Source organism: Solanum stenotomum, chromosome 4 (genome assembly GCF_019186545.1).
Source record: "Solanum stenotomum isolate F172 chromosome 4, ASM1918654v1, whole genome shotgun sequence".
Lineage (NCBI taxonomy): Eukaryota > Viridiplantae > Streptophyta > Magnoliopsida > Solanales > Solanaceae > Solanum > Solanum stenotomum.
This window is the reverse complement of record NC_064285.1, coordinates 62758614-62786224: the sequence shown is the minus strand read 5'-3', so window position 1 is coordinate 62786224 and position 27611 is coordinate 62758614. Positions and strand designations below refer to the sequence as shown.

The following is a 27611-nucleotide window of genomic DNA, read 5'->3' as shown; positions in this document are numbered from 1 at the left end:
TATATTTCAAGTACTTTATAATATCCTATTTTATATAATGTAAATATTCTATCAATATGTTGTATATATTGTTTATACAGTTTTAATATACCAAATAAATGAATTATGTATAAATTCACATCCTAAACAAAATAATAATACATGTTAATTAAAGAAGTGGAATATATTTAATAATATATAACGCTATATACAATTCAATTTGTAATATTAATAAAATATTACATTTGGATTTCAAATGAAAAAAAAAAGTTGTTCTTGTATTAAAAAAAAGTTAGGAAAATAGCATAGTTGGATAACATTTTCAATGAAAATAATTAAAAATAAATTAATAAGGGTAAATGTGTAATTTACTATTTTAATACATGTATGACTAATACATGCATAACTTATTACCCTGCATAACTTATACATAGATTCCCTCATAAGTTATGTTGGTATTAATTATGTAGGACTACAAAAAACACAACCAAACACCGTATAAAATTAATACATGAATAACTTTATACAATATTTAAAATTCTACCAACCAAACATGGTATAAGTTATGTTGACTTTTCCACCTAAATTTTTTTTTCTACCAAACATGATAAAAGTAATGCAACTTTTTATACAGGAATAAAATGCAACTTATACAATAACCAAACGGCCCCTTAGTTTATAATATATGTAATTATATCTAGAAAGTATAGGAATATTTAGTAGATATGGTAAGGGATATTTATCTAATTAGGCAGTTTTCCGAAATATAAAGTCAAAATAGATAACGATTTCCCATGTTAAAAAGTTTTTTTTTCTCTTAATAATCGTATGTACTCATATATATACACACCAGATCTAGCTCGAGATGTGGTTCATTCAAGGAACATCGATGCATAAACTTAAATAGTTATACAATCATGATAATAATTATTGCAGTTTAGACAATCTTTATATGTCTGCAACACGTAAATTAAGGAGGCATTTGACCATAAAAAAATCACTTTTTTTTAAAATTGAACTCCGAATTATATGTTTGACCATCAAATTCCGAAATTCAACTCACTAAATGTTATTTTACAAGAGATTTTTATATTCATACCTAAGAGATCTTTGTAGAATTATTTTCCTCTATTCAAATCGTAAAGAATAATGCGTGCTCATTTTCTCTCCTCATCATTCCCAATTACAAAATCTGAAATTGCCACTTAATATAAGTTTATGATAATATGCATTATCTGTCAGCAAGTGCTACTTAAAACAATTTATGCACTAAAGTTCAAAATCAAGATTATTTCACATATGAACTACATCAATAAACAGAGTTGATCATAATAATCTCTGAGGTTGGCTAATGTGGTGCACAAAGGCGTTCACGTAGAGTATGAGGAAGGGTCGCATCTCAAGGGGTGTGATGTAGATAGACTACTTAATGCAAATATTAGTAGTTGCTTCAACGGCTCGAACCTGTGACCTATACGTCAAACAAAGACTACAACTTAAAACCAAGTCTTTTTATTCATTAGTATGTATAGTACTTGTCACTTCTCATTTATCATAGTAAGTGTTGGTTTCCATGTTGATACGTTCCTATTAGCCCTGATTTTCCCATGATGTTCCTCTTCATTTTCCTTGTTGATCATCTCTAATGAGACTGAACATGATGAATCTTGGTTACAATCAATCCCAAAGAACCTCACACGACGATTTCGCGCATTATTTTTATCACTAGATGTCTTAGTCTTGATAATACTTATAATGTGTTGTGACTTAGTTGAATCTTGTGAGGATTGTGAAGTGAATGAACGATTGTTTTTCTTGATTCTTCTCCTTAGTTTCTTTAAAGTACATTGTGGGATAACATAGTATTTTTGGCCAGGGATAAGGATTTCATCTTTGTGGACTACTGAATCCCATGGTTTTCTGAATACCTCAGGCTTGGCTAGTATGAAAGATGGGTATTTATCAAGAATCCTGGATGCAGGGGTTGCCATGTAGTAGTATTCAGCAATCCCACCTACATGGATGATCTTCAAGGCCGCCGCCGCCGATCGGATCTCCGACCGTCCCGGTACGGAGAACGAGGCCGACTTAGGTGGACCGTGACGGCCGAGCGTTGAATTATCCGACCGTCCTGGCACGAAGGCCGGCTCACGTGGACCGTGGCGATCGAGAGGAGGATTAGTCAACCGCCCCGAAACGGAGAACGAGACCGACTCAGGCAGACAAGGGCTACCAAGAGGAGGATTGTCCAACCGTTTTGGCACGGAGAACGAGGTCAACTTAGCTGGACCGTGGCGGCCTAGAGGAGGGTTGTCCGACCGTTCTGGCATGGAGAACAATATTGACTTATGTGGACCGGCACGACCTAGAGGAGGGTTATTCGACCGTTCTGGCATGCAGAACGAGGCGTACTTGGGCCGACCATGGCGGCCAGGGGAAGGATTAGTTCTCCCCTCGGCCGCCGAGGTCCGTTTCTTGCCACCAAAGAGTTTGTTTAACATCTTAAGGGAGGATTGAAATAGTGTGAATTCCAACACCGTATGCTAGAGTCATTAGACTATGAGATTGATTTGTTCTTATAGTTTGCATTTCTAAAGGTTTGATGAAATCAAGGATGTCATTATGCTTATATTTTCTTACTAAGAAATATGTTGTAATATTCATTAGATGAATCCTAAGAATTTGGCACATAGAGGCCGGCCAAAGTTCGTTGTTTGCAATTTGTTTGTATGTCAAGCATGGCAGATGCCATTCTACTATATATGCAGCAAAATGTGTTTGTTTAACCCCAAAATTAGAGGCGGATCTAGGATTTAAATTTTATTATTAAATCCATAAAATCCTCAGTATCGAACCCAAAAGTTATGGGTTCATATCTACTATTTGTTGCAATGTAAGTAAATTTTTACACATAAAATTTATGTTCGACATCAAAAGTACAGGGTTCAGATGATCCCGGTACCATAACATTGAGCAGCCCCCCTAAAATCATAAACAACTTATAATGGAACTTTTTTTTTTTATGACTGTGATGTTCAAGCCAACTAAGGTTCTCATTCTATGGGCAAGTTATGTGGGTGTGAAAGCGTCTTGGCCCTTATATATATGTTACTCAGACTCTACAAAAATATTGGGGCCACCTGGTATCGGATCATCCAATAATATTCGTCCGAACAACAAAAGTTGACGTGAGGGAAGATTATAAAGAGGAACACATGACCTGAGCCTTCTTCAAGTTGTATTTCAAAAATAAAAACAGACGTCATGCCAAAGCAATCTTAGAATTAGGACAAAAAGGAGTTGCTCGTATAGTAAGTACACACAAACTTAGATAGTTGGATGCCTATATGAAAGTGGACATAGCAAATTTATCTTACTCAGATAATATGAAGTTTTAGCCTAAATAATCCATTATTCAAAACAATTAACAACACTAGTATATTTTAAAAAAATAAAAATAACAACACTAGTATATATAATCTTTTAATTTCTTTTACGAAATAGAGTAAACGTATTTTTTATGAGATGCAAAATTGCATTTTTTTATAAAGGGTTTCTTTTAATAATTGTTTTTTCAATCAATAATTTACATAATCAATGCCATTTAATTTTTCTTGCGACATAGTATTCAAGATATATCAAACTTCTAATATTTTTTTTCTTTTATATAATTTTTTTCCCGAAAATCGTATTTAATAGTTTTCTAATAAAAAAAACCTATAATCTATTATTGTTATTTGTCAATAACTTGTTACATAATATTTTATTCAATTTTTTTTAAAACTAGCATAGGTTAACAATTGACGGGGTAAACACAAAGTATAAAACTGTTACGGAAAGGTTTTATTATTTTGTACTTTGATAAAATTGATACGAAAGGAACGATTTGATTAAACAATAAATAATTTTCATTTAAAGTAAGTTTATATGTTCATATCATAATATAATACAAATTATTCTGCTTAATTTTTAGAAAATTTATGTCGGCTAGAGCCGCCAAAATGGGCTTAGCCCAAGGGGCTTGCCCAACCACTACAAGAAAATTGTCAATTACATGGGGATTTTCCTGGGAATTAGTATGAAAATTTGCAGGAAAATAAGTTTCCTGCGAATTTTCATACTAATCTCCGGGAAAATCCCCATGTAATTCACAGTTATTTTGCAGTGTAACCCAACCCGTTATTGGAGTAGGGTTGGGACAGAATTTTTCAAGCTCATTTAAAACTAGGGCTTATAAGCCCAACTCAAATTTCTATCATTCATTTTGGACCACAAGTTTTGAAAGTCTTCCTTTCTTTCTTAAACTCCGTGTCGAGTCAAACTTCCTCACATAAAATAGAACGGATGGAGTACTATTTTTGTGACATGTATGCGTACTTTAAAACCTAATACTTATATATGGTCGAATAAGCTTTCAAAAGTGTGTACACCTTATGTTTGCACTCTCATTGTCACACAACAAATTAGATGCATGCATCAACATGTTTTGCCAACGAGCAATTATCACTCCAGAAAGGGGATTTAATGTGACATAGTGCCAAATTCCATATATAAGTGCAACTCCAAGATTTTATCACGTAGTTTCACGTGTGAAATTTGAAACTCAATAACATTAATTCGTTATTATTCTTTTAAAAAACATGACCAAAAAGTGACCAATGAACACTCTTTTTACTACATCAATTTTCTTGTGATTATTGGGTAGTGGGCAAGAAGGGATGTACCAACAACTAACCACATTTCAATTCATATAACCAAAAACCATAGTCGTTATCATGAAATTTCAAAGTTTCACTCATAAATGGAATCTGAAACTCTATGACATTAACTATTTTTTTAAAAAAAGAAGTGATCAGTAAACGTTATTTCTGCGGTATCGGCTTCGGAGTTGTTGGGTAATGAGCAGACAGGCAAGAAGGGATGGGCCAACAACTTGATCAGTACTACCTTGGTCGATAAATGATTATGAAGAAATAAAATTAGCATTCAAGTGAGAAGAATAGAAATAATAAGCTAGCTATTAATTATTACTGCTCATTCCTTTTTTGAAAAGTCTTATTATTAGTACTATTAATAGTAATTGCTTGGTGGTTGTATAATAATTATTTTATTACCTTCGTTTCATATTTACTTGAACTCGAAATAAAAAATAAATGTTTTTGCTTCCGACTTGAATTGATTACAACCTTAAAGTTACAGCTGAAAGAAGCTCACCATCCGAGTAATCATGTCTTGACATAAAAAAAATACTACTCTGTCTCATTCTATTCTATCTGTGAGGTAGTTTGACTTGGCACTGAGTTTAAGAAAGAAAGAAAGACTTTTAAAACTTGTGGTCCAAAATGAATAATAGAAATTTATGTGGCTGTAAATCATTTCATTAAGGATGAAATAGACATTTTATAGTTAAATTGTTACTTAATACAGAAATGTGTCATTCTTTGTGGGACTGTCTAAAAAGGAAAGTAAGTCACATAAATTGAGCCAGCGAGTAAATGTTTTATTTTATCTAGCAGAGTTTTATTGTATTTTTAATTTTCTATCCTAATTAGTAATAAATAACTACGTCATATACAATAGTTAAATTTAGAGCTTCAAAGCATGATTAATAAAGTTAATTTAGTAAAATAGATCTTTAACAAATAATGGTATGAGTGAACCTTTTTCTCAAACAGAAATGACATAGATGAGCAAAACTTTTAACGAATGATATAGATAAATCTTTTCTCAAAGTTCAATACCGTATTTAAACCTTTTCTCTTTTTTAATTTTTCCAAACTTCCATTAACAAAGCAAGCTATGATATAAAACTCCTAATAATTCTTGCAAGAAATTAAATACAACATCATCAAACTTAATTTTTCTACAAATAAGGTTGTATGATTTTGTACAAAATTAACGAATGAAACTCAAATATAAAACCCTTCAAACAAGAAAATATATAAAACCATAGGACTTTCTTTTAATAAAAAAAATTTAGGTAATTTCTTCTTATCTGCAAAAACTTTGATGGACTGAGTTATGTTATTTGAAACTTGTCTTGATAACCGTGTAACAATAGTTATTTGAAACCTGTGTTAGCAGGAGGTAGTAGATACTCGTACATTGAAACAGACAAGGTGCACGTAAACTGATCTGAACAATAATATTTTATCTCTTCTTGTTGTGCAAAGGGTTTGATCCAGTGGGAATTCTTCTCTTGAATGACTCAAAATCTTGAGCTGCCGGAGCATTTACTAAAGGGTGAAAAACTTGTGATTTTCTTGCCGCCGGCGTGCCGGAAACTTGCTCCGGCAGCTGCCGGAGAGCTTGAATTCTTGAAGATGTAGTAATAATAAGAAGAAAAAAGAAGATGAAATGAAAAATATTCATCACTTTTTTTAGAATGTTAATTTTTTGAGAATATTGAAAAATAAGATATGGTATGATTTTTATTTATATTTGATGAATTTTATGAATGTGTTTTAAGTGTAGAAAGTGATAGAAAAGATAGAAAGTGGAAGCATTTGATGGATTTTATAAATGGGCATATATTAGTTTGGTCCACATGCCACTTTTGTTGGAAAATATTATGATCAATAAAGTAAATTCACACACAAAATGGAGTTTTTTTTAATAATCATTATATTAATTGACTTTATGGTTTCATTATTTTCTTTTAAAATTTTAGACATCATATTTTTTTGTGAGAAAAAATAAAACGCGATGGAGAGCTATGGAACAATGATAAAGTTGATTTGTGTGATATATAAGTTATGAATTTGAGTCGTGAAAACAATCAAAATGTTTGTATTAGGGTAGATTGTCTACATCATATTTCTTGAGGTACGCCCTTATTCGGACTCTGCTAATAAGAAATATTTTGTGCATTGGACTGTCATCATCTTTTAGTGTGAATAAAAAAAGTTTTCACTGCTAAAAAATATTAGTGCAACCATAAATATTTTGATTGAATAAATGAAAAAAGAAAAAATTAAGAGGCTACCCAGTATTTCAGGGGATATCTATTTTCACCATATATTTTTTCATTTAGTTGATTTAGTGAAATATGAGTAGGAAAATCATGTTTTATAACGTAACTTTTTTATTGATTCGCGATGAAAAATCCATATATTTCTTATAGTACTAAGAGGCGGAATCAGAATAACAGTTACGAATTTGACAAAATCTAATAGCTTTAATCAAAATATGTATTTATATTAAAAAATTTATCTAATATTCATATATATTATGATTGAGAATCCGATAAAATATCTTCTTTAGAATTTTAAACCCACAAACTCAACATTATGCTCATGGCTTTAAATAATATTTGGAATTCAATTAGAATTAAAGCATTTTTTGACTATACATTGAGTTCAGACCATATGTGCATTCCCTAGCATTTCTCTCTCTTTTTTTAATTTTATTTTATTTAGTAGACGTTTGAACATAAAAATTGTAAAATGTAGAAAAAGATTGAAAAAAAATATTCAGAAATTGGAGTTGTATTTGAACATGAATAAAATTATAATTATTTTTACATCTTTCCGAGTAAAATCTGAAAAATTATAACAATTTTATGTTCAAATGTGTAATATTCCGAAAAAAAATTAAAAATATGCATGACCAAATTTTACATTTTGGTAAGAACGTAAATGGCCTACTTAAACAGCTTTAATTTGGAATTCATTATTATTATTATTAACATTTGTTTGACTAAACTCCTCAAGAATTAGTCGACGTTGAATTTAATGCGTTTTTCCTCCTTATTCTTCTAGGTTCTTTTTTTATTATTATTATTTGGAATAATTAGTAGAGAATTTAATGTGCATTCCTTAAAATATAAGTAATTTAAATTAATAATCTTTTAAATCATCATTTCTTTTGACTTAAAGGAAGTTGGTCTAGGTGTATATCATATCATTATCATATTAATTCGATCGTATTTAAATTTTAAAATTCTTACGAATTATGAACTTGTTATATTTTTGAAATTATAGCATCAAAATATGATGTTACTATATAAAAAAAAGTATTAAATTTCATTAAACCTATAACTAATAATTTATTTTTAGGGAAAAGGGTTCGAAATATATTCGAACTTTGATCGAAATTACTGTAACAATACCAAATTTTGGAAAGGACCTTTTACCCCCTTGCACTATTTAATAGTGTATTTTAAAGGTGTATATGTGTCCACGTGGACATGTTACTATTTATAATGATGCAATATTTATGATGTCCACGTGGACACATATATACCTTTAAAATACTCTATTAAATAGTATAGGGGTAAAAGGTTCTTTTCAAAATTTGATATCGTTAAAACAATTTTGGTCAAAATTTGAATATTTCAGGCATTTTTTCCTTATTTTTAATACTAGCACAGATACCACGATTATTATATGTTGGAGATTTAAATGTGAATTGTCTAGAACAATAGTTGAGAAAATGGTGGTGGGGAATTTATTTATTTTTTGCATATTGAATGGAGTCGGTGATATTATAAAGTGGAAATAAGAAAAAGTCTCTTGATGGAAATTTGGAGGAGAAGTGAAGAATTATATGGGAAAAAAAAAACAAATAACATGATTATTCTTTTGACTTTTTGATTTCTTTAAATAATATTTTTTTTTCTCAAGATATGTTAGGTGGCCCCTTTTGACATGGAAAAGTCAAAGTCAAATGCCAACATCTACAATTAGAAAAAGTAATATTTTGACTTCTAAATTTATATATATGAAGAGATGTAATTTAGGTTGATCGTTTATGTAGACATTGAAATTGTGTGGGACTCTTTAAGATGAGTTCAATTCGAGTTGAAACTCTATAAATTGTGGTCAACTCAAATTAGGATTCTTGGAGGCTACTCAACCCTAAACCCTAATTTACGCCTATATAAAGGGTACTAAATTCCCTTAAAGAGCATCTCGAAAATTCCATAAAGAGATCAAAATCTCGAAATACTCCACAAAAGTCATGGAATATTCATATAGAGGTCAAATCTAAATCATCCTAGTTCGAGAAATTCTCCTCTAACGGCCCTCAAATCATGGATAAATCTTAGGAGAGGAGAATCAAGGAATCAACAGATTTGTACCCGCAATCTTGATGAATAAAATTATGTTTCTTCTTATTTTATTGTGATTGCAATTTATTTTCTGTCACTTTAAAATTTGTTGCAAACAAATTGGCACCCCCAGTGGGACCAAATCTGCCCTTCATCTCTTCTCTCACAAATCAAATCTAAAAATCTGAAATCGCAAAGGTGGAAGAATGAGTACTTCAAGCCTCGTCTTTGAGTTTTATCGAGTCTACACTCTGACAAGCCTTGTAGCAGGGAGCATTTGTAGATATTGAAATTTTGTGGGACTCTACAAGATGCGTCCAATTCAAGTTGGAACTCTACAAATTGTGTTCAACTCAAATTAGGATTCTTGGAAGCTACTCAACCCTAAACCCTAGTTTACGCCTATAAAAAGGGTACTAAATTCCCTTAAAAGGCATCTCAAAAATTCCATAAAGAGATCGAAATCTTGAATATTCCGTAAATTGATGGAATATTCATATAGAGGTCAAATCTAAATCATCCTAGTTCGAGAAATACGCCACTAACGGCCCTCAAATCATGGATAAATCTTAGGAGAGTAGAATCAAGGGAGGAACAAAATTGTACCCGCAATATTTATCAATAAAGTTATGTTTCTTCTTATTTTATTGTGATTGCAATTTATTTTCTGTCACTTTAAAATTTGTTGCAAACCGTCCATAAGTTGAAACACTATTGATCCTTCTAAAAAATGATTTTAATTAGTTAAGATTTATACCTGATATTAGAAGTATGGCCGATTTAGTTTCATAATCAGATCAGATATCCGTTCCCAAATCACCTATCGTATTATGCTTGAAAACCTTAAAGTCACGGGTCACGATTTCTGCATATCTAGCCCATGACTTGCCTTCATTTGCACGTCTAGTACGTTGAGTCATAAGGTTGAGTGTATTCCAACGAGCTCCTCAACCAATCGTAGAGATGATATCGTAGTTCATATTCATATTCAAAAAAAAAAAAATCTTCTTTTTCTTCTTATAGAAATGCAGGAAAGGGACGAGAGGGAGTTGTTCGGATGGTAAGCACCCCTTACTTTCAATCTGAAGGTTGCGAGTTCGAGTCACCAAGAAAACAAAAGGGGCGGGAGCTCCTGGGAGGGTAAAAAAAAAAAATGCAGGAAAGGGGTTTTCAGAGAAAGGGCTCAAACATCTATAATCAAGTGATAGTGGAATGACCATTCACCATAAATCAATCTACACAACTCCTCCATAAACATATTTGATCAACTCCAAAGGATCTATAACCTATATTATATGAATTTAATTATTAGCGGTTATTTGGTATATGAAGATATTTATACTTCTTTTCATGTACGAAAATGTAAAACATAATGCATCCAATCCAACAAAATCCAAATCAAACCTTTTAGTATCACTCTCTAGCATATTAACATTTTCTTTATAATTAATATATATATATATATATATAAACCTTGCAACATTGCATTGTACTTCTCAAGGAAGTTTTATAAGATGAAATATCAATATCAAAAATAAGCTGCACGACTAACACAAGAAAATAGATAGAAGTTTAAAATTATTTTCCTTAAAAATATTTTCCTTTGTACCCAACACAACCCTCAATTATTTCGTTTTTTATTAGTTGTGTTATTGGTTCCCCTTCCTTATATACTCTAAATGTGAGTCACATTTTTCTTTTGTTGGGTATCTGAATTATATTTTACAAAAAATTTGTCCAATTTTATGATTAGAAATTAAAACATGATTTTTTTAGCTTTAGACTCCCCCATTTCATCAAAGAAACATAATAAAAATGAAAAGGGCAAGAAGAAGATGGAATAGGTAAATTTAAGAATGTAATACATGTATTGTCACAAGACTAACATTTCTTTTTTATATAACACAAATAGAATAGAAAACTAAGGGCCAAAAATATATATTATATATTCACACTATTTGCAATTGAATGTGGATTAATAATTAACTTAATATTTTAAAGAAATTTTAATAAATTCTAGTCATTTTTTATATGACGTTGTTACAATAAACAAATTAACTATTTCAAAGTATTTATTTTATGTTCACAATGTCTGTTAAATAAAATTACATATTGCCGATAATATTGTTATACTAGACCCAATTTGTCAGCTTTGTTTGAATAGCAATTTTTGAGATTGAGACGGTGGTGATTAGAAGTATAATGATATGGGTAAAAGTCATGACATATAACTCCAACAATATAGCTCGATCTGGAGGAATATTTAACATACATTCGTATGGCCGGGTTTATAATTAACTACAAGAAGAAATATGCATTAATCGTTTTAACATCTACCTTATCTTTAATTATTTGAAATTTAACAATGACAACAACTCAATAAACAATTTATAATCACTATTAATATTCCAATAAAACATCATTCCATTTGCAATTGTGCAGGAGAAATTTTTATACTTTAATAATACTCAATAGTAACATCATTACTTACTATTGTAAATACATTGAACTCTATCAAATTAGAAACACTTGCTTTATAAAGCATTTTTTTGATTTTTTTGAAGGGGTGTAAATCTTTGTTATGTCATCACTAGATATATTGTTTAAAATATTTTATTACTATCAATTTATTATATTATATTGTTGATAAAAGTTTTGAATATTTTGATTAAGACTAAAGTATAAACACTAAAGAATAGTATGGGCTTACAAGATTTGACGGCCCAACAATCCAAACATATTAATTAGGCCCAACAATCTTGTTCAATCTATTTCCCAGGCCCAATACCCAACAATTTTAAGACAATTATATACAAATTTATATATAGTTTTAATTCAATTTGTATGTACTTTATCGTAATTACATAATAAATACAATTTATATACACAAAATTACATATCTTTTCAAAAAACTAAGTCATATAAAATTTACGCCAGAGCTACACCTTAGCATGGGTGCTCAGATCGTTGAATTTTTTTTACGATTATACATGGTAAATATTGATATTTTGATATATACTAATTTATGAACAACCTTATCATAATAAAGAAAGATAGTCCAATGGTTAAGGTTGTTCAAAGTTGCTTCAAGGGCCTATGTTTGAGTCCAGGTTAAGGTGTTTTGTTTATTTTCTTTTTTAGTTTCGTTTTTTAAGAGAACAAAAGTGACGTTCCAATCTTAATAATCTGACCAACAAGGTTTATTTTTTTTACTTTTCCTAAAGTATGAACACCCTTGACGAAAATTATGACTCCGCCATTAAGATACATATGTATTTAATTCATATAGAATTTATATAATTTTATTACATGAAATTATGAGCGAAATTTGAAACATGGTTTTGTATATGTGACTTATTTTGTGTATATATAGGAACTTCCCCCCAAATTTAAGTGCATTAGTTGGGTGATCTATGGATGTCACATTTTTATTTATCGCAATTCACAAATAATAACCATTGGTATATACCAAACTTATTGTTTTTATTAAATTTATCTATCCCGAAAATATTTATCATTTTAGAAAATTTAAAATACAATTAAATTTTTTATATATAATTTATCTTTTATAGTAATTGTTTTTGAAGACTACCAACACTATTGTAATTATAACAATTTCGAATTCCCTTGAGGTAGGGTACGACGAAAGGAAGTTCATCATGGATTACCACTAAGTCGAAAATTGATTCTTCCTGGGTCGATACCCGAGCGGTTAATGGGGACGGACGGTAAATTCGTTGGCAATATGTCTATGTTAGTTCAAATCTAGCTTAGATCGCTCAATAAATGAAATTGTCGAAAGATTTTCTTTTGAACTGTTTAAAAGTTATCCAACTTGAATTATTGGTGGTGGCACATGTTGGCATAATGAATGCTGGAACCAGTGGCGGAGCCACCTTACAATTAGGGGGTTCATCCGAACCCCCTTTTGCGGAAAATTATATGATTTATACATGGTTAAAATAATTTTTTTAGGTATATATAGTAGATGTCAAACCCCTTTCGGCTATTTCATGTGTCTATTTTTTCAGATTTTGAACCCCATATTGAAAATCCTGGCTCCGCCACTGACTGGAACATGGGAATTCGAGGTCTCATGAACCACTACTAAAAATCAGGACTTCGAGGTCTCGTGAACTACTACTAAAAACCAACCTTATCTTTTGTTTTGTTTGTAGACAAACGATAGCCGGTTCTATAACTATAATGTTATTAGTGACGACAATTGGTGTCGCCACAAAAAAGTACATAAATAGTGCCGAGTGGCGACATAACCGGCTCTAAAGTTAAGCTATTCTTAGGAGAATGAATTTTAGTGGCGACTTGTTGCGCCACTATAACTACTATACTTTTAATGGTAAGTATCTTCGCCACGATAATTAAGGATTAATGACTACCTTGGTCACCACAAATACCCTTTTTGTTTTGAAAAAAATGTATATATGCAGCACCAATATTTCTAATAATACTGCACAAATGTATTACAACACATTGAAAATTAAAGTGACAAAACTAAAGATATTTCCCAAACAATGATATTGGAAACTTTCATAACTCATAGCATATGGTAATTGTGGAGTGTCCATGGTGGAGAATTTATGCATATTTTAATTAATCATAGGTAGTCTGCGAAGAAATAATTATTATAAAATGCGAATCACTTCTCATATATACATACCAAATTATATGTTGATCCTAGTATACTGAGCTTAGATCTTGAGAAGTGATCAAAGTTTTAAATATGCAGAAAACTGATCTTCCCGAATGAAGAATAACCATGATGGAATCCTCATCTTAACATTAAACGATACAAAACTGATTCTTGATTTCAAGACGAAAACAAAATTTGAACAATCCAATTTAAACAAAAAGAAACAGATTGTTTTGCCTGCTTAAAAATATCAATTACAATTTCAAAAACATGTTAAACAAGATTTAGTCTTTTTATTGAAGCCTTTTAGAAGATTAATGTAGATCTAGATAAATTAAAGATGTCCTCTATTCCTTCCTCAGTCTTATTCTCATCTCTCAAAGGTATGATGAAGTGGTGGTTGCTCTATCAGGACTAGGTGTGTACTCAGTGGCGGAGCTAGGAATTTCACAAAGGGTGTCCGAAATAACACATCTTTTCAAAATGTAGAACTAGTAAGATTCAAACACACGAGCACTTCCTCATTCCAAGGAGGTGAAACCATTGGGCTATAAGAGCTTGTTATGTTAAGGGTGTCCAAAATATGTTATTTAGTCATTTCGTATATCATTTTACTTATATATACGGTATTTTTTTCCGACGAAGGGTGTCCAATTGGACACCCTGACCACCATGTGGCTACGCCACTGTGTGTACTCAAGAAACCCATTGAAGCTTGATATTGATCTAAATAATCATGAGAGTCCTCCGGCTAAACCATCCACAGAGGAACGTCCAAAGCTTGAGTTGAAAGTGCTTCCTGCTCATCTTCGGTATGCATTTTTGGGGGCAAATAATACCTTGCATGTTATCATTGCAGCGAACTTGCTTGAGTAGCAAGTGAAATTGCTTCTTGAAGTGTTGAAACGTTACATCAAGGCAATAGAATGGACAATTGCTGATATTGTAGGTATTCCATCCGGGATTTACACTCACAAAATACAATTTCTCAAAAATAAGATAAGCTACATATTAACATATTTTTTCTTTAAACAAACTCAAAAAGTGATATAATTACAAGCATTGCAGTTACAAGAATATGAATTACAATGCAAGAATGTGAGTAACCAACGATTATGCGAGCTAAATATTGGTGATAACACTTATTTAAAACAATAACAGAGAGATCTGGAAACAAACTTCTCAAATCTGGATTTCAAAGGCAACCGCGTTATCGATTAAGGGAAATTAGGATTATTTGATTTGATTTGGTGTTAAAATGTATAATTAGAAAAGATTTGGGGTTTAAATGCTTTTGTTTGTGTTGGGTATTTGAGAAGTGATCGTGTGCATTGAGAAATTGGCAGAAATCTGGTCATTTCGAATTAAAGTGACTCTCTTTTTGGAATTATAAATCTAAATCTAATATCTAAACTTTGACCAAATAAATATGAATGTGAAAAAAAGAAGCGATAATTAATTATTTGAGATTTAAAATTTAATAGAATAAAATAATTATTTGCAAAAAAAGATTAAACAAAGTAAATAAATGATAAATGACCTTTATTTTGACAAAATAAAATATATGTTTGACTATTATATTTTTACATAAATTAATTTTCAAAATTAATAAAATCGATATATATTGTATGTTAGAAAGTATCTTGGCTTAATGTAGTTATTTATTTCACCGTTTGAAGAAACTTGACTAATTACTATTGAATATTGGTATTACAATAAAACATCATTCCATTTGCAATTGTGCAGGAGGAATTTTTATACTTCAATAATACTCAATAGTAACATCATTACTTACTGTTGTAAATACGTTAAGCTCTATCAAATTAGAAACACTTGCTTTAAAAAGCATATTTGTGAGTTTTTTGAAGGGGTGACATTCTTTGTTATGTCATCACTAGATATATTGTTTAAAATATTTTATTAATATCAATTTATTATATTATATTATTGATAAAAGTTTTGAATATTTTAATTAAGATATTTATCACTACTTCAACAACTGATATTTGAGGTTCTTCGAGCTACTATTATTTTATATTCAATTATAGTAGTGATTCTTTGTCACAACACACAAACATTTTCTTCAATATGATTAAAAATGGTGAAATGTTCCCTGCTATTTACAAACAAAAAATATCATTTGTAAAATCAGTTCTCAACATTGATAACATGATATTAGAACATGATATATTTATTCGTTTCCCTCATGATGAACTACATCATGAATAGGGACAACTGTTAAGCCATATAAAATATAGGATTTACCATTCAAGTTATAGAATAGGGACAACTGTTAAGCCTCTTTGAACTAATGCCCACAAACTAAGCATGGGCATGAAAAATGATAGCATTTTTCACTTAACAATTAAAATAAAAAAATAGAAGAGGAAAATAAAGGATTCATTTTTTACAAAAGCTGAAAATTAATAAGGACAACTACACCAAAAATTCTGTTAATTTCATCAAAACAAAGAAGTAGTAATTAAACTTGTTAAATTATCACTACAAAGTTGGATGATGCATCAGCCTTCTGCACAAAGTAACTACATAAATAATACCATAGGCAGCTGTAATGAATAATAAGTTACAACTTAAAAAAATGCATTTTTCAGATATCAGCTCTCATCACATACAGTTTGCCTTCTCTCTAATCATACCATTGGCACTCCACTTGATTAATAACAAGAGGAATAAGACCTATTTCGAGAAAATCTTCAGTTTTTCAATAAAGAAATTGCTAACTCCAATAGCTCTAATTTTCCCAGAATCATCAAGTTTCTTTGAAACACATTTGTTCTAGGATCCTTAATAATTGCCTCTAATAAGGGCCTTTCCTATCTCTCTGCCTCTCATATCAGCAGCATGGACAATTTGGCGATGGGAGCGGCCCGCTTCCCTGGCTAGATGCAGATTGACATCCTCCCCATGATCAAACAAATTAAAGCACCCATAGCAATCAGTTCTCTAATTCTCTCAGGTCCTTCAGTACACACAATCTGGAGAATGAAGATTTTTAAAGAGTAAACTAAAATAATATTTCGGAGTAATAGATCAGTCATCTTGTAAGTTTCGATTAGAACATCGATTGCATAAGAAACACAACTATATGGATCAAGTTTTTCCCAACTGAGAAGAAGTTATGATCAGTTGTGATATCCCACCAATCAAGCACAACATAAAACTTCCTTGAAGTCAATAATATATGTTTATAGAGAGATAAACAAAAATAGCATAGAGCAAACTAATTGATGTTCCTTAAAAAAGTGGTGTTGATTTAGGGAGAGTTCTATGATACCTTTGTGTGTTCTCATAAAAATAAAAATAAAAACAACATAGTACTATAGTACAAAGTAAATGAAATCCCGCTACCAAATCGAAAGAGACAACACAAGTTTATTTCCATTTTAATTTTATTTCTTCCTTCTTGCATGTCACTTTCAAGCTCTCTTCTCCAAATGTTCAAACACATGAGTCAACAATCTGAACCGTGAAGAATAGGACTACTACATATATACTCCAATGAAAAGGTTACATTTTTCCCACTAAGCCAATTGACTAAGAACTCTACATGCAGCTCAAACGACTTGACGATTAAGATATCAGATGTAAGTCCACATTTTCAAAACCCGAAGAACAAAATTTGGCGGTGTTTTGAAGGAAATAGTTAACCTGAAAATCGAAGCAGAGAGCAAATCTCAGGAGAGTGGAGAAGAAAGAAAATAACAGCATAAATTTAAGAATAAAAGATCAAAACATAGAATGGACTATGAGTTGAAGTTAAGACTCCAACCCTAGAAAAACACATATACTTGCTTAATTATTTCAAATGAAATGTTGCTTAATGTTTAATAGGCTAGAACATTAAAAATACAACCCTTTTCTATTAAGTGAATGGTAATCAACATATACCAAAAGGCGTACATAATATATCAAGAACAAGTAATCCAGAGATCTATTCTGCCAAAGATCTGGGCACAATAAGCTTCTTCAATAATGAGGATGCAGATAAGATTCTTACATCAAGTCATGTGCTAAATAGATCTTAAGATAAGGTACGAAGGATAACGAACCTCTTGGGCACAGGATCTCTTTCTGTGATCGATTCTAACAACTCTACCCCCAAAGCTATAAATATCACTTTTTTCATTCAAGAGACCAGTATTTGCATATTCAGGAGCCACATATCTGTCAAATATTTGAAAGGGTGTGAAATGATATAATAATAATGCAATCTTCTACTTCAAATTTTTATACCAAAATGGTAATACAAGACACCAGAAGTTGAAGATTGTGAAGTTCAGAAGACCAGAACATGAAGAATACTCGAGCTGGAATGGAATCAAAAGAAGCAGAAGGAAGAAATTAACCCAAAGGTTGACTTGAGTTGTGATATAACGTTTACCAGCACCAAGCAGTTTGGCCAGACCAATATCAGAGACCTAAGCATTGAAGTCATCATCAATCAATATATTACTTGATTTGATGTCTCGATGAACAACTTTGAGCTCAATATTCTCATGCAAATAGGCAAGACTGCAAGAAATGATAGCACGTCAAGAGATGTCTTATTCCAAAATAGATTTAGCTTAGCTGAATGAACTTGCGCTTTAACTGTCCCAAGGAGAACCTTCACTGTAGTCTCCCAAGTGAGATACTCGTTGTGTCGCATGGCTCCATGAAGCCATTGTTTCAAATTGCCATTGTTGACATACTCGTAAACCAGCATCACGTGATGATGCATTCGAACAAAGCATTTTCAAATGCTAAACAAGAATACTCATTCAATTACTTTACATGCGCATGAAAGTAATTGAACAATCCAAAGCTTCATATTTCATGTCCAAAGAAGGTATAGGACTATCAGGGACTTCCAGATGGGGAAACACCTGTGCGTTCCTCTGGGACAAAGATCTTAAATTCAAACTCAAGCTGGAAACTAAAACAAAGGGACCATTAATGAAAGCATATAATTTGATTTTATGAACTCACAGATTGTTTAGGAACTTCTTAATATCTACCGGTGTTCCATTAATCAAATTTTCGCGGTAGACCATGCCATTTCCACCCTCAACAAAAATATTCTCCTTTGAAAGCCTTACTTCAAATCCTCCAAAAGTAGTGTCTTTTTGGATGATCTAACACGAGTGTGTTTGAAGAGTCCGAGCAACATACTCTTCAAAAATGTCAATAGGTGCATATCGGATCCTCCAAAGTACTGCCTGTGTAATGAAATTGATCTTGGGCCTAACTCAACCCCAAAATCTAGCTCATAGGGCGAGGTTTGTCCAAGACCATCCAAGGCGACCAATTACCCGTCCATATCTGACATGGGATGCTCAATAGTTTTTTCGGATGATTTGACATGAGTGCGGCAATACTTTTGAAGAGTCCAAGCAACCCAGTGCACAAGTACCTTCCAGACAAGTCTGATTAATAACATAGATATAGAAGAGACAGAGAATTGGTAATGTTTAAAAAACGCGTAGTTCATGGAGATGCTAAAAACACAAAAAGTTGGAAATTGCCTACTCGTCTTGGCATTCACTTTAAGTCAAAATGACAGTAAGTCTTAAAGCCAAGCTCTTATTAACAACTTCTGCTTCATTAATTCCTAAAAAGTAAACACTTAAAAGGGGAAAAGATTAAAGGAAAGTTAAGTATTTAGCTTCCAAATTCCCACTTCACAACAAGCAATACCCATTAGCCATTTCCTCATCCTTATATTATGTGAAGTTATAACTGTTCATTTAATTAAAAGTTGTATCATCAAAGCATAGAAAGGTTGAGCTAGTTCATGACTTCATTCTGAAATTGGGGGTTCAATACTGATACAGTTTCTGGCACCCCTTAAATTTTCACACACAACCAGTTCTCTTGAAAACCAAGTTCTAAACTACCAGGACCAACACTACACCCCAACAGAATAATTAATATACTACAGGAATTCATGCTCCTACATAATTTTTCAGTCCTCAAACCAAAATAGGTAGGATCGTAAATAAATGTTAATGACATTAATTGATTGTTAAATTCCAAAAATACAAAAAGTTAATTACCTCAAGAAAATAAGCAGATTTGAGCAAAAATTGAGAGAGATTCACACCTTAAATTGTAAAACGAGAGCTAAAAGTTTTCTTGAAAATTTTGAAGAGAATGAAAAATTTTAGTATGGTAGAGGCACAACTGACAAAAAGTCGTGTGAGTCTCCACTAATTCCTTGACACTTGGATATAGTGGGCTCATTCTTTGACTTTAAATCTCCAAACATTAGGAAGAAAGAGAAAATATGGTTTAAAATTGACATGACTTAATAAAATTATACTAAATAATATAAATAAAGTGAATTATGGGATTTACTATTCTTTAAGCTCATCATATTCAAAAATAAAAATAAAAATCTGGACATCATTCTTCTTCAACTTCGAACATTTTTCTTCTTTTCTTTCTTCTAAATTGGAAATTTTATCAAAATTATATCTCTCAATATTAGGAATTGGCAAAAAGAAAATTTGATGATTTTTGTAAAAAATATTCGAAATGATGTTCATGTTTGAATGTACTTAATACAATTTCAAAAGTGAAAATTGAGTTAAAAATAGATTACTTTTAAAAAGTAAATAATTTTTATGTTTAAATGGATCCTAAAAGTAGAAATGAATTAGGAAGATGAAAATTTTAAAATACAATAAATGAAAAATGGTTTAATCCTATGATACGAATACGAATTATATTCGTATTTAAATTTGACTATTAATATCTTAGGTAATTATTTAACCATAAAAAAATATTTTTATTTATATTATAAAATTGAAGGAGTAATTGAATTGGTTTTCAAAAAAAAAAAAATACTGACAAGAAAAAAAAACCATGAAAGATAAAAATCAAAAATGGATCCCATAAATCAAAATATAATTGCAATAAAAAATACCCTCACACAACTAATACAAGGTATACCTCTCCCATAGTAAAATTTTTCAGAATAGCCTACCCTAATTCGGAAGATCTTGTTGAGAAGACAAGAGAACTAAAAAACTTTACGTGAACGTGCCAAGAAATTAGCTTTGGAAGCAAAAAAAGGTTTGAGTTGTATTTGTCGGTGGAAGCAAGTACAGAAATGGTTGCTTCGAGAACTCTGTGAAGTATTTTTATTAGTGTGAAATGACCAGTATACCCTTGGTCGTCCTCCTCTTCATGTTTCTATATAATAGAAATTTATATATACAGTAAAAACTCACTAAATTAATACTCGATTAATTAATAATCTCTCTAAGATAATAATTTCCTTCGGTCTCGACTTGAGCCAATGGAAAAATTCACTCATTTCGATAAGATAATAAGATAATATATTTTCAGAAGACCCCTATATAAATATATGGTCCCATTAATATTATAAATTAATAATACTTTAAAAGTACAAATATATCTAAGAAAATTTTGTGAAATATGATTCTATTATGTATAGTTTTAACAGTTTTTTGTTAAAATTTAAATCTAATTGAAGCTCATCTCTAACTTTTCATATTGCATCCAAAAGTTTTGGTATTGTCTTTTTTAATTGCACCATAAAATTGTGAAAAATTCTAGATGCAAGTGTTTTCTTACGGTAACTGGTTCCAAAGGTATTGTATCATCAACATTATTTTTCCAATGATATCCACAATTTGTTCTATGCTCTGGACCTCTGAACATGTATCATTTTCACTCATCCAATAGGTTATTAATGTCCATTTTATTACGGTAACTGAGATCATTAATCATGACCTCAAGTTTATGAATGACGTTTTCACAAGTGGGTTCTTTCAATTTTTTTGAGATTTCATCCCTGAACAATTTTTCAATGTCGAAATACTCTGTAAATTAATAAATATTAATTTATTGATTAAACAATACTTCTATAAAATAATAATATTTCATGGTCCCACCTATATTAATTTAAAGAGGTTTTACTGTAGTTTTTTAATTCAGTTTGTATGTACTTTATTGTAATTACATTATAAACACAATTTATATACACATTATATACATAGGAATTTTCCTCAAATTTAAGTGCATTAGTTGGGTAATCTATCGATGTCACATTCTTATTCATCGCAATTCACAAATAATAACCATTGGTATATATCAAACTTATCGTTTTTACTAAAACTAGATAATTTAAGGCCCGTATCAATATAATTTCACATATTTTGTTGGAAAATTTACATAAATTCACAACTTAAGATACCATAATTCCCTCTCGGATATATCCTTATTCCCTATCGGATACATCTATCCCATTTCGGTTACATACCTATCTCCTCTCGGATACATTCCTCCCATGTTACATTGTATCGGACAACCAAGGAATGTATTCGAAAGCAATGAAAAATTCAAGATTTTTGTAATTGAGGAAACTTTCGAGATAGGATGTAATTAGCCTCCAAAGATACAAGATTTATACTATTTTTTTTTCTTTAGTAAACAACTTCAATATATTACTTAATATTCTATTTCAAATGTTCATACGACATAAATGTGTCGTTTACAACCCAAATTGAAAAAGTTGAATTCTAAAAAGTTCTATGCAGCAAGGAAATAGAGAATTGTGTTAGATTATGAGTTAAAACATTTCGTGTTCGATGAATATATAAAATGTTGATATCTTTTAAAAAAATCATCGATCTTCATATATTTTTGTAAGTGGTATCTATTTTCCACAATGTTATTATCTTTGATTTGTAATATTTGCATCATAAGTTTTGCATCTGATACAATACTAATCATCGATCAATCAATTCGTAAACATCAACTCAAAGTCTTTCAGATCTCTATTCTTAAGTATATACTGTGTTTGTAGTTTGCTTTGTCGATGAATTTGTGATACATTTTATTTTTTTCGCCGATAAATAGAAATACTTCTATTTATTTTAATATTGAAAGTACAAATAAAAAATTGATTTCTAACTTCACAACAATAAAAACAATCATGAAAGCAACTTTAATTCTATACAGTGGCGAATTTACAGCCAAAAAATAGGGCACTCGCACCCGTGGTCTCTTCGTAAAATTAGATAGTTTATATATATATTTTTTAAGATTTTGTATAATATTATATTCTTGCACCCGTACTACAAGAAGTCTAAATGGTCCACGTGGTTAAATGTTGAGCTTTTGACCTTGAGGATTAAAGTTCAATTCTCACTTCAATACATTTTACTTGGTGCACCCATGTTCAAAAAATTCTAAATTAGCCTATGATTCTATATACAATAACAATTATAGTAATGTTATATTCTAAATATTGAAAGCACAATTTATTTCTAACTCCACAACAATAAAAACAAAAAACAATCATGAAAGCAACTTTATTTCTATATACGATAACAATTATCGTAATGTTATATTCTAAATTACATTAATAATTTTTTTTGATACTACACTCTTAATATCATGACGTAAAAAAAAACTCTAAATCTTATCCCCCACAAAATAACAAATATACTTGTTCTCTTTTTCAAGTTGTTTTTCCCTAATTTTTTTTTTCTTCTTCTATATTTCTCAACAAAGTCCTTTTTCTATTGACATTTTCTTTTGTTGTTCTTCTTTATTTTTTAACTACTCATATTTCTTTAGTTTGTATTTTAATATTCCTTAGAATTTGAATGTTAAACTTTTTCCTTTTCAAATTTACACTTTTAAATAGTTTATCAGGTTTGATATTAAAAAAATATCTTATATAGAAATGAAAATTTTATATTTTTAATCTTTCGGTAAATACATTATCAAATTATTAATTTCTTGATAGTCAGACATTGTTCATTCTTTTAGTCACGAAATTTGATATTTTCTTCAAACTAATTAAAAAATATTGATACATCATTTTAAAGACTATTTTTATAATCAAGATACGAATTTAGTGGTCATATTACATAACATAATATTAAAAATATGTTTACACAGTAATCCTTTAAATTACTTTTAGGAACAAAATATTAACTGTTCAAACACATTTTATTTTAATTAGTTCAAAATTTTCTTTCTAAAACATGTCAAAACAAGCTTAGCATTTATTATTGTTGGTAAGAAGTTAACTAATAGAAACTCTTCATTTTAACAAAATTATAATAATATCCTTATGGGCCCATAGCAAAAGTTAAGACATGTATGAATTCTTCTAGATTTTCATCTTGACCATTAATTATATAATTATTATTTTGCCCTTAAATGTTGTTAAAATTACTAAAATGTCATTGGTTGTCCTTCCAATGGCTCTTCTATATAATAGAAATTATCTGTCTAATTAATTTTTTTTCGCATTTTATCTTTTATAGTAAATATTTTTGAAAACTACCAGCATTGTAATTATATTATAACATATAAATAGACTAGAGTGCTTCCACTTTTCTTTCCTTCTATGGTTTTGAGATCCAAACCAAAAACAGGTGTTTCCAGCTAAGAATCATAACTTCTCTTTTTCATTTTTTCTTTTTAAAAAAAAAATTAAAAACAACAACATCATTATATGCTCTTTTTTTTTGTTGGTCAAATTATAACTAATCCACCTCCAAAAGTTATAGTGTGAAGATAATCAAATATGTATTCGTGTTTAATCAGAGATTTTATATTTGAGCTTTGAAATGAAATCATATTTGATAAAGAATCATAGTCTCAAACAAAAGCGTGAACCTATTACTAAAGTTCGTGGCGAAATGGATAAAATCTCTTTGGCTTAATAGATGTTTCAAGTTCAAGCATTGGGATGAAAAAAGTCTTATTTTCTCCTTAAACCTTACGCGACGCAGAGTCGAATTAGTCGAAATCCCAATGCAAGTATAAGACAATTAGGTTAAAAAGAGAAAAAAAAAACAGTTTGATGTACTAAACTCCTGCTATGTGCGAGGTCAGAGGAAGAGCTAGACCACAACAGTCTATTGTATGCAGACTTACAAGAGGTTGTTCTCACAACTCGAACCCACTACCTCTTGGCCAGATGACAATAACTTTATCGGACAGCGGGCGGAAACCAAAAAAAATAAAAATTGAACCTACTCCTACATTTATCCTTCACCATTTGCCACTTTCACTGGTAAAAAATGTAACCTATCTCTTTATATATATATATATACACACTCTCTCTTTGCATCTTCAATCTCCATACAATTTTGTCCCTAAACCTTTGCTGCTCTGTCTCAGGTCAGTTCTTTCATTATCATACTTACATGTCATTTTCTGTTTGTTTCTTTTTTAAAAAAAATTGTGTATAAAATGGGGATGGGGGTGGGGGTGGGGGATTACTAGGAGTTTAAAGTTATGTTGCTCGGACTCTTCAGAATCGTCATCAGGTGATGTTGAATTTTTTTCTAAAAGTAGCATAGTTTTAAAGAATAAGACACAGGTGTGACAACATTTTTGGACAGTCTAAGCAACTTAGGTTATAATTGGATGTCAGGATCTAGATCCTGCTACTATGTATAACCAGCTATTAAATATTTTTTTAAAAAGTGCTACATGCAGGAAAGGGGTTTTGATCGATCAAAAGAAGAATCTAAGTAGTTTAGTTACTTTATTCTAGGGGGGAACCATAATAAAAGTTACTGATAGCTTTCGCTCAAATTCTATATTTGTAGTATGAAATTAACATTATTATGTGTATAAATAGTTTATCCAGAACTCAATAAATCAGAAAAAGGTGTGTTTCAGAACCTATAAACTTAAAACCTGGATCCGCCTTTGTTAACGTGGCAATAGTAATTTTGTCACTACCGTCATTTTGACTAAAGTTCAACGACCATACGTGAAATTGACTCGTATTTTCCCCTGTTTGAATTTCCAGGGTCAAGAAAATGGACTATTGTATTGTTGTCATTAGTCTGCTGTTAGCCCTTTCAACTTCAGTAAATGGACAAACTATTGGATCACCAATTCAATCACCAGCACCATCACCAGCTCCTGAATACACAAACCTAACCGAACTACTCTCGGTTGCAGGCCCATTCAACACGTTCCTCGACTACATCGTGTCCACTAAAGTCATCGATACGTTCCAAGAACAAGCCAACAACACAGAAGAAGGAATCACATTGTTTGTACCTAAAGACTCAGCATTTTCTAAGCTCAAAAAACCGTCTCTTTCAAATCTCACAGGTGATCAATTCAAGTCCCTTTGCCTTTTCCATGCATTGCCACATTACTATAGTTTAGCTGATTTCAAGAACCTCAGTGAAATTAGCCCTGTTAGTACTTTTGCTGGAGGAGAATTGTACTCTTTGAACTTCACTTATGTGTCCGGGACCGTTCATCTTAGCTCAGGATGGGCTAATACTAAAGTTAGTAGCGCGGTTCATGCTACTTATCCGGTTGCAGTTTATCAGGTAGACAAAATTTTGCTTCCTGAAGCAATTTTCGGGACTAATATACCACCAGCACCAGTAGTTGACATTGCCCCGGATGCTGATAGTCCTGATCATGGCAAAAATGTAGCAGCATCATCTCCTGATTCTTCATCGCGTTCGTCTTCTTATAGGATGATGAATTGGGGCATGTTGAATCACTTGTTCTTGGCAATTGTTGGTGGATTCTTGATGTTTTTGTTGTTTTAATTTATGTTTGCATCTGGTTTTTTTTATTGGTTTTGATGTAGAATGTATTCTTTTTGTTACATTTTTTTTTGATTGTGTTATGTGAGGAGTGAGATTTGTTATTTGGTTACATTTACTATTTATATACAAATTGATTCTTGTTATTCCTTTGATTTGAACTCGTATTCATAACATGAGTGTTGCAGATATGCGAATGTTAAGATGAATATGCGTTCGTACAAGATTAAAACATGACTATATTTGTCAAAAGATGCAAGTAAAAGATACATTGAGAAAAAATTATGTGAGATAGCTTGAAATGTTTTGGACATGTCTTGCGTCGACATACAAATGCATTGGTTTGTTGTAGGTGTGAAAGTGTTAAAAGGGGGACAGGGTAGACCTAAAAGCACATGGAAAGAAGTGTTTTGAAAGACTTGTACATGTCTTTCGTCGACCCACAAATACATCGGTTTGTAGGTGTGGAAGTATAGTAAGTGAAAGTGATACATCGGTTTGTAGGTGTGGAAGTATAGCAAGTGAAAGTGATACATCGGTTTGTAGGTGTGGAAGTATAGTAAGTGAAAGTGATACATCGGTTTGTAGGTGTGGAAGTATAGTAAGTGAACGTGTTAAAAGGGGATGGGGTAGACCTAAAATCGTAAAAAAAAAAAATTGTCAAGAATGGGATTCGAACCCATGCCCTTTCGGACCAGTACCTGAAACTGGCGCCTTAGACCAACTCGGCCATCTTGACATTTGATTTTATTCATTGATAGTTAATTATTTATATTCTAAAACTAATGGTAAATGTTAAGAATAATCAATGAAAGGATAAAACATTTTTAACCTATGATGGCATGTTACCTATCTTATTTTTCAATTTATCAATCAACATTTATTATAAACAGTCATTTGCACTACAATTACCTATTAGATGACCTAATAATATGCTTTACTCAAAGCACACTTGCAACTTATGAGTGGATGATAGCAATTGATATATCATTTCTTGTTTCCATCTCCATGCAACTAATTCAATAGGACCAATTATGAACCCAAGAGCCGATAAAAGTACTCAAGGACGTAAAAGCTTTCAATATAAATCACAACAACATATCCAATATAGTTTCACAGGACATGATAAGGTGTATGTAGACTTACCCCTATTCTTGAGAGAGTAAAAGGTTGTTACTAATAGACCCTTGCCTCGAGAGGAGGTGAAAGAAGAGGAAGAGATGAAAATAATAGAGAAAGAGAAATACTAACAGAATAGTGTAGATGGTCAAAGTAAATGAAACAGTCATAGAATATAAGAATAAGATAATACTAGCAAAAAAATAATAATACTAATAAGGAAACATATAGCATA

The 27611-nt window shown here is 31.0% G+C and overlaps 4 protein-coding genes and 1 non-coding gene across 6 annotated transcripts in view; 3 read left to right on the top strand and 2 right to left on the bottom strand.

Annotated features, from left to right (window-relative positions):
- LOC125862143 (uncharacterized) overlaps positions 1-27611 on the top strand; it is a 339538-nt gene that overhangs the window by 38199 nt on the left and 273728 nt on the right. The window lies entirely within an intron of this gene.
- Positions 1-27611, top strand: part of LOC125862136 (chlorophyll a-b binding protein 5, chloroplastic) — a 240617-nt gene that overhangs the window by 146376 nt on the left and 66630 nt on the right. The window lies entirely within an intron of this gene.
- On the bottom strand, positions 17274-18408 carry LOC125861652 (probable receptor-like protein kinase At5g18500). Its single transcript, XM_049541506.1, has 4 exons — positions 18235-18408; positions 18006-18121; positions 17753-17867; positions 17274-17351 (listed from the first exon to the last, which is right to left on the bottom strand). The coding sequence occupies exons 1-4, from the start codon at positions 18406-18408 to the stop codon at positions 17274-17276; spliced, it is 483 nt and encodes a 160-aa protein (XP_049397463.1).
- On the top strand, positions 25505-26266 carry LOC125862156 (fasciclin-like arabinogalactan protein 7). Its single transcript, XM_049542162.1, has one exon. The coding sequence runs from the start codon at positions 25505-25507 to the stop codon at positions 26258-26260; it is 756 nt and encodes a 251-aa protein (XP_049398119.1). The 3' UTR covers positions 26261-26266.
- TRNAL-CAG (transfer RNA leucine (anticodon CAG)) lies at positions 26916-26996 on the bottom strand. The gene has a single exon. It is a non-coding gene; the product is annotated as a tRNA-Leu (tRNA).